General features: G+C 36.7%; 1 protein-coding gene across 2 annotated transcripts; it reads right to left on the bottom strand.

Moving 5' to 3' along the window:
- Positions 1 to 2,293: 2,293 nt before the first annotated feature.
- Positions 2,294 to 8,717, bottom strand: arf3a (ADP-ribosylation factor 3a). Of its 2 annotated transcripts, none has more exons than XM_084428244.1 (5): positions 8,666 to 8,717; positions 7,197 to 7,363; positions 6,899 to 7,009; positions 5,418 to 5,542; positions 2,294 to 3,564 (listed from the first exon to the last, which is right to left on the bottom strand). In XM_084428244.1, exons 2-5 carry the CDS (start codon positions 7,342 to 7,344, stop codon positions 3,403 to 3,405), a joined length of 546 nt encoding a protein of 181 aa, XP_084284370.1. In that variant the 5' UTR covers positions 7,345 to 7,363; positions 8,666 to 8,717; the 3' UTR covers positions 2,294 to 3,402. The 2 variants fall into 2 exon arrangements, with proteins under 2 accessions (XP_084284370.1, XP_084284371.1); XM_084428245.1 differs by having other exon boundaries at positions 2,300 to 3,564; positions 7,197 to 7,358; positions 8,666 to 8,690.
- Positions 8,718 to 9,020: the final 303 nt, after the last annotated feature.

The raw sequence follows: 9,020 nt of genomic DNA, 5'->3' as shown, positions 1-9,020 counted from the left end.
AGCTCCCTAAATAATCATCCGTACGCCATCCAGCTCCTGATTTCTCCAGTCCTGCCTCTCAGCCTCATTGCTGGTGGCCATGGCCTGGATGAGGAGTGGGCTGGCCTGGCTTCAGCGGTCGCAGCTCCCATCACAGATTGATGAATTGATTGCAGCATTGCTGCCAGTGAGTCTGTGCCCTGGGCGAGGGCGCCCCGGTTACGGGAGGGAATCCCAGCTATGGCACCCGCCATGGTGCCGCTATTATGAGCGGCCTGCAGGGGACCATTGGGGCTGGCAACCCAGGGAGCAGCCCTGACCCACATACTGCTGTCACGCCCCTGGAGACACACACTGTGAGGGCAGGCGGGGAGGTGTGTGGGATTTGCCACAGAATAAGGGGGTGAGGTACTGGGCATCTTGCTAAACAAACAGACTTCCCTTCTTATTATTTCTAAGCTTTTCTGAGCCATAAGTGTTCACACAGAGCAGATGAAGCACTGTCAATACGCTCTATGAAATTTCCACAAACCCAAAACCGCACAGAGATAAGATTTATCACATTCGTGGTGTCAGATAAAGTTATCAGAATGCAGAAACAAATTTTATAATTGTATACTAAACCACTGAATGACTGAAAAGACTGTGTGTAAACTGAATTCTGGAAGAAGAACAAAAAAGGATCTTAGAATGGAAGCAATTATAGTAGATGAACTTCGTCAGCCATGTGGGTTCAAGACTTTGAGTGGTTTTGTTGTATTATTCAATACCTTTTTTCTCATAGGCTATAATTTGTACTCAAGCACCTGTCATATTAACTCTTAAACACTTCCGACTTTAATTTTAATTAAATGGGATCAGTGTTGTTGTTAACTAAAACTAAAAAATAAGTTCAAATTAAAAAATTACTTATAATTTATAATAAAGTAAAATACATAAAAAAGCAAAAACTAAAAATATGAAAATAAAAACGAATTCAAAACATTAATAAATACTATAATAGTATATAGACAATACTAAAATAATATTGAATGGGATTGCGGGCTGTGTTGAGATTATAGTGAAAATTTCACAAATTGCTGTATGTATATATATATATATATATTAATAATTATTCCACCATATTTTAAAATGATTCTTTTTGGAGAATAAATAACTGGAAAACACTTTTGTACTATTTTCACAAGGAAGGTGTGCATTTTCAAAACTCTTTGTACAAAAATCAAAGCCGATCCACAATCCACACTTGTAACACAGCTAGTCATTCTTTCAAAACTTATTTTCAAAAATACATTTACATTACCTAACTTAGGTAACTGAATCCATATCGTTTGTAATAGTATCTATCTAGTGTGTTATCAAAAGGTGTATGACACAGCCATGAGGTTTTGTGCTAGAACAGTTTGATGCCAATACAGTAAATGTTCTCACTGTATCATTTGACTGAATCTGTAGTTGACCTTTTCAGAGGAAGGGTGAGTTACAGTAATGTGGCCATCTTTACCATGGTAATCTGCTTACAGTATCACATGGCATACTGTAATGTAAAATGCCATTTGCAGTCCACAAACTGCAAATCTCTCTCTCTCATGCGCGCGCGCACACACACACACGCACACGTTGTTTCATGTTTTATGGGGACTTTCCATAGACATAATGATTTTTATACTGAACAAACTATAGGTGTACCACATGATACATTAACCATTAACTTAATTTAGATAATATAATAGTAATAGGCAAATATATAAAACTGAACGAGAAGAGATGCAAATCAAAAGTTTGATAGTAAGAGCTTTATGAAAGGCTGTGAATGAAACATTTATATATAAACATTTATTTTGTGTAATGAAAAAGATACTTTGTGATTTTGTGTATTGAACTAACACAACTGAAATGATGCTGAAATGTTTGAGGAAAAAAACGACACTTTTGATGATCTGTTGTGATATTAGTACCAAGAGCATTGGACCGATTGCTTGTGAACATTGTGCCAAAGCAATAAAAAAAACCTGTTTGTTTTTATTTATTATTTATATTTTATTTCAGCTTTATATGAGATTTTTAATAGCTTTAGTTAACAATAGTAACACTGGTTGAGGAGCTAGATGCATATATGGATAAATGTAAGTATGGATGACTGAAAATGACTTTGTGTGCAGATGCAAAATTGGGAAAACTATTTAAGCTGATTTAGAATTTGATTTGAATGCTTGCAGAATTAACCGTATCTCAATGCAATGAACATAAAAAAAAAAAACGTATAGACACTGGACACATTTTACAAGAAATAATAGATATTCACATTCAGTTATCTAAATGCATACTTTATTAAGCGTGCAATATATAAACACACTTAGTCATTCATGAGCGTACACACACAACCATATTTGAGTCTATTAGTACCCGTGACTATACTGTATAGTCACTTTGACACTCTTTTCAGCATTTGTGTGAAGTTACCAAATGCTTTTAAATCAGCTACACCAGTCACATGGCTATAGAGATTTACCCTTGTTCTTCTCCTCAGATTTGCCCATGCAACACTAGCAAAAAGTCACTAACATAAATGCAACACAAGTGATGACGCGTTCAATGAGCATGTCTACACGTACACGGCACGACACAGACGAACATGTAATCGCAGCGGATATAGTCGGTGAAACGCATGCATTTAGCTACACAACACAACAGAACAGAAAGAAACGGCTACACAAAAGAAATCGTTCTTGTACATGGAACACTGTGCTATTAAATACGCATGCCGAAAGAAGAGATCCACAGTATCTGTTTACAAACCAAAGCTTGCTCAGCAACCTGTGCAGAGACACCGGTTATTGTCTGGATACATACAATAAGAGCATCATCACCCCTGTGTAACACTGACAGTCATGAAGTCTGGCTGATATGCTAATAATAAATCACAATGCATTTCTATTTCATTTTCAACACTATAGCAAAAATCACAACATGTTTCTCGACTGTTTTCAGAGTATTATTTCACTTGATTTTATTTAAATATTTCAGGAAACTGAATCAACAGGTTTCTCATCTATCAGTGCAGTTAATATAGTTTAAATGACCTGCATTTAAGCGATACCTCCATATAAGTAAAAGCTTTTCATTCACTCCCTGTCTTTTATACATTTACAGTTTACAGACACAAGAAACTGAGATGTTTAAATCACATAAGAATAGTAAAACATCTTCACTTGTAAGAATGAACATGAATCATGGGGTGCTAGTGCTACCCCAATCATCTCACGGATCTGTTAGGTGGGGCGTAGCGAGGGGTTACACTGTCTGAGATGACCCGACTCCCGATGGTCATAACTTGTAAACAGAATGAAAGAATCTTTGAAACCACTGGTGCTCGCTGATGAGCTGCCACTTCCCACCGGTTCCACTTGGATCCAGCCTGCCTCATTTCTTGTTCTTGAGCTGGTTGGCCAGCCAGTCCAGACCCTCATATAGGCCGTCTCCGCTGGTGGCACAAGTGGCCTGGATGTACCAGTTACGATGGCGCAGGGAGTGGAGACCCAGCTTATCTGTGATTTCTGCAGCATTCATTGCATTTGGCAGATCCTGTAGAGTGAGAAAGAAACATACACAACTCCACATCTTACTATGTATACAGCCTACATAGATAGTTTAGTTGTGATTTAGTTGCGACATGTGGACTATAAGGAACAATGTGGTGGACATTAAAGTAGAGATGAAATGGAGAAAGTGACTGCTTTTTTCTTCCGCACTGTGACAAGTGTAATGGTCTGGACTGTCAGAAAAAGAAAAAATGTGAGGCGGAGACCGGTTGTTGATTGGATTTCGGCCGTTGCGCTCAAAAACGATTGTGAGCTCGCAGTTGATCGTAAGAAATGGGCAGGGTTTAAGCGGACTAAATGTTTGGAGAAGTCCGGGATATGTCACCGCAGAGAAGTCATTTTCATCGGAAGATCTAGTTATGACATTTTGATTAAATATTACAAGAAAATGTCAAATGAAACAGATGATGGATGAATCATTCACAATAAAATCTATAACATGCATTTACAAAATAGATACCGACTTCTATACTATATTAAATTCTATACTGGTTTGTCTAAATAATTTACTCATTTAAAATTAAATATAAATTAAATTATGACGAATCACAAAGGAATTAAATGCACTGCTATTAAAATTCTGGCCAACATAGTTGATAATTATTTTCATATTATGGTGGAAATAAAAAATTTGATATTATTTTGTCTAAATCCTAAATAAATTATACATTTAAAATGAAAAAACAAAAAATTACACATTTATAATTTAAAATAAATTAACTATACTTACATATAAAATACAAAATAATGAACACAATTTTAAACACACTGATTTTAGGCATCACAACATTATAATGTGCAGTCTGAAAATGGATATATATTTTTTTTAGTTTAGCTAAAGATTCCATTTAACTGTTATTAAAAATATTAGTGTTTTTAAATATTAGCATTATGTGAGTATTAGGTGACAAGACTAAACTGCATGTTAACTGAAACATATCCTAAATAAAATATGTCAGTGCCATTGTTTTGTCTCAAGATATTAAGATCCTATCTTAATATAAGCCCTGTCTGTGAAACCAGGCCTAAGTGTAACAATAGAGGAAATGAGCATGCATATGTATTTTGTACTGATATATTGTGCATCCCGTAAAGCAACCTTCATAATAGCTCTAAAATAATGTAATATCAGTATTCCTACCTCAGACAGTCTGACTATCTCTCTTAGTTTTATAACAAGTAAGCATATAGGAAAACAGCTTTAAGTTCCTCAGCATCCATATCAAAGAGGATTTCCCATAGCTCCTCAACTCATTTTCCTGGATGTGTCTATAATTCCTGCACACACCGAAAAGCCTACATTTCTCTAGAGATCTTTTACAGAATCAGTGCTACTGTGGGAGCTATGGGAGCATCATGTCCTACTGCATCACACTATGATACACCAGCTGCACATCATCAGATCAAAGAGACCTTCAAAACTGCTCAACACATCAGCGGTAGACCTCAACAACCACTACCGGCAATGAGCTCTGCAAATCATCAGAGAGCTCATCCAGTCCAAAAATAGTCTGTTTTCACCTCTGCCATCTGGAAGATGGAGGCAAACACACACAGGCACGCTGAGGAACAAGACTGAGGAACATTTTCTATCTTCCAAATGTTGATCACTGACGTTTTCTACAATAATCCCTTCTAACTACCAGTCCACTAATGAACTACAACCACAGCAGGGACATCACCAAATAATTCAATGGGTTTCCACTGTCAACATAGAAACTGATGCACTTAGGGGTGCTTTGAAAGTTATATTGGTAGATGGCAAATACACAATGCTAACATTAATAAACTGTCTCTGATTTGAAGACCACAGCAGAAGCATAAGGAAGCTCTTGCCTGCTTGTTGGCAAAGATGAGGAGTACAGCGTCTCTCAGTTCATCCTCAGCCAGCATCCTCATCAGCTCTTCTCTGGCTTCATTCACTCGCTCGCGGTCATTGCTATCCACCACGAAGATCAGACCTTCAAAATACATGGGAAATTATGTGAAATGTGCACAATGAAGACCCTTTGTACAAATCAAATGAATACTTTTATTCAGCAGGGATCCGTTAAATTGATCAAAAGTGACAGTTAAAGAAATAGTTCACCTAAAAATGAAAATCCTCACCTTCAAGCCATCCTAGGTGTATATGACTTTTACTATCAGCCGAACACTATCAGAGTTATATTAAATAATATCCTGGTTCTTCCCAGCTTTGTAATGGCACTTAATAGTGGCCGAATTTCTGAAGCTCCAAAAAGCACATCCATCCATAACAAAACTCCAGTGGGTTAATACACACCTTCTGGAGTGAAGTGATGGGTTTTTGTAAGAAAAAACATCCATATTTAAAACTTTATAAACTATACTCACTGGCTTCCGGCAATGGCCATACGTGCGATCATACGGAAGGGTGACCTCTGACCCGACGTATGACGTAACTCCTCTTCTTCTTCTTCTTCTTGCTATATGTAGCTCCTCTTCTCTTATATTGAAATCCTCAAACATTTTTCTTTAAAACTTCTTGTTTTAGACATCTAATTCATGATCATGGTTTTGTTTAGCTCTATCCTCTGTGATTCCGCATTTGTCAATTCTCACCAAAGCTTACGCTTACACTATGTCATACATCGGTTCAGAGCAGAGGTCACCCTTCCGCCGGAACTCAACTCTCTCATGATCGTCCGTACGACCGTTGCCGGAAAGCCAGTGAGTATAGTTTATAAAGTTTTAAATATGGATGTTTTTCTGATAATTTACTTGTGATTTAGTTGAGATATGTGGACTATAGGGAACAATACTCAACTGTCACTGAACAACAAATTGCACAACCTGAAGGAACCTGGGGATGCACTGCTATTGAGATTTGATACAGCCAATAATTATTTTCACGTTATGGTGGATATTTAAGTAGAGATGAAATGGAGGTAGCGACTGTTTATAATGTTACAAATTATTTCTATTTCTAATAAATGCTGTTCTTTAGAAAGTTCTATTCATCAAAGAATCCTGGAAAAAAAAATCACAGTTACAACAGAAATATTAAGCAGTATATGAACTGTTTTCAACATTGATAATAATAAGAAATATTTATTGTGCAAATCAGAGTATTAGAATGATATCTGATGGATCATTTTATTGTATATTTGATTGAATAAATGCAGCCTTGGTGAGTATAAAAAACATACTGTCTTACTGACTGTAGACTTTTTAGGCTTAAGTTTATGTCACATCCATGATTCATGATTTGCAAGGTGTATTGGCTGTTTATTTAAAATCATTTGTGTGTTTAGTGTGTGTGAGTGTGTGTGTGTGTGTATGAGTCCTCTTCTCACCTTGTGTGTTCTGGAAGTAGTGACGCCACAGAGGTCGGATTTTGTCCTGGCCACCAACATCCCACACTGTAAAACTGATATTTTTGTACTCGACAGTCTCTACGTTAAAACCTAGTAACAAAACAGCACAATGGGATACAAATTACAAGCTGGCAAGATTCGTAAAACATGACTTCCTTCTTTACGAGTAGAGTAGACATTGCCTATAACTTCACATAGACTTTTTCTCTGTGTAAGAGGAAAATAATACAATAATAATTACGCGATTAAACATTATAAGTCCGAAAATGTGCTTTACCAATAGTAGGAATGGTAGTCACTATCTCTCCCAGCTTCAGTTTGTACAGGATTGTGGTCTTCCCAGCTGCATCCAGCCCAACCATCAAAATCCGCATCTCCTTTTTCCCAATGAGGCTCTTCAAAAGGTTGCCAAAAATGTTCCCCATCGTTGCTGGATAGCCTTTACTTGTATAAAAAGACAAAATCCTGGGTCAATGTCTTACCTGTCTGCCCCTTACAAATATCACAATGTTATAGACTCTTCTAGAAACCCCTCTGCAATTTATGATCTTTAACTATGGCAGGACAAAATCATAAAATAACATATTTCTTTCACAGAGAGCACCACATATCAGGAGAGCAAATTTCGACAATTTTCATTTTGACATGTTTTAGAGTAGATCCTTTCACATAGCAGTACAGATGAAAATATGGCATGACGTGAAGGCCAAGTATGGTAACTCATGCTCGGAATTTGCACACGTTACTAATAAAGCTTACTTTTGTATTTGGAAAAATATAGCTGTTACTAGAGCCTGCAACAAAATGTAATCCTTAAAAAAACAGAACCAGAGCACATGTATATCAGAGATGTCATGTTAATGTAAGATCATCTTGAACTAGCCTTGCAGTGAAAGCACTAATCTGCAAATTCATCTCAAATGACTCATAACTGTCATCATGCACTGATTAAATAAATGTGTATGGAACACTGAGTCTTAGACAATAGACTATACACCTAAAAAACTCAGTCAGTACAATACAAATAAAAGACTATGTCCCTAGTCCAGTCCGGCATCATCGGTTTTTAAAATATCCAATTTGAAACACCTGTATTAGAAAAACTAACATAGTATTACTTTATTTCAGGTGCTGCTAGACAGATTGAGATGCACCATGGACCTTAATGTGTTTGTAAGTAAGAGAGGTTTCTCATCCTCCATAAAATGGTGATGACATCCACATCATGAGTGAGTATTTAAATGCCAGAAAATCTGAGACTGTTGATTTGTATCACAATTTAAATCCAACAGAACTACTGAAGCCCAGATCAGTTCACATTCAGGAGAATCAGATATGGTTTTAACACAATAGACACAAATGGAAACAATTATTTAAAATCAGAAAAACCTTGATATGAGAATTGATGTCTAATGTCAGCCTACACATATGTGGGCTGCTGATGAATAGGCTATGGAAAAGATGCTCAAATTCCATTGTATATTTTACAAAACAGAAATGCCTTCATTATGGTAAACCGGCGCAAGTCACATCAGGCAGTGATACTGTTTAAACATCTTTTATTTTTGTCACGACGTAAATAGCCTACTATAGCAGCAAAAGCCGGCCTGCGTATTGACAAATCATAAATTACTCAGGTATTTAATGTAAATTAAATGTAACATATACCATTTCGCCAGCAATGTCTACCGTAATTTAGACGAAATGATAGCCTATTCTTTCACGTTTTCCAGCATCCCTACTCACCTCGGAGACGAACACCGGATAATTTCACGCAAGTCACTCCAGTCTCGCGATATCAGCGGAACGAGCAAGAGTGTGTTAGATGATATCTCGCGATATCTTTGAGGCGCATCCTGGTATGTGCGTTCAAAATGTCAATGAATGTAACTCATGCAAGCGGTGTTCTATATGAACGAGGATGTAAGATCTCTAAGTATTTACCTATAAGTATAGAAAATTACCCAAACTTTTTTTTAAATATAATTTGTTGATATAGCCAACAATGTTTGTAACAAAATATAAGCACATGTCGATTAGAAAATCGTGATGTAACAACGTGATTAGAATGTGATTAGAAAACTCACCAGAGTTCACTAAC

This window comes from Rutilus rutilus (genome assembly GCF_951802725.1).
Source record: "Rutilus rutilus genome assembly, chromosome: 13".
Taxonomy (NCBI): Eukaryota; Metazoa; Chordata; class Actinopteri; order Cypriniformes; family Leuciscidae; genus Rutilus; species Rutilus rutilus.
This window is presented reverse-complemented; position numbering and strand designations above follow the sequence as displayed.

Bases quoted from the DNA above. Each gene is read 5' to 3' on its own strand.
- arf3a (XM_084428244.1), bottom strand. From the start codon at position 7,344: ATGGGGAACATTTTTGGCAACCTTTTGAAGAGCCTCATTGGGAAAAAG. The intron at 7,010-7,196 runs GTAAAGCACATT...TTTTGTTACTAG, and splicing joins GACTACCATTCCTACTATTG to GTTTTAACGTAGAGACTGTC. The intron at 3,565-5,417 runs GCAAGAGCTTCC...CTCACTCTACAG, and splicing joins TCATCTTTGCCAACAAGCAG to GATCTGCCAAATGCAATGAA.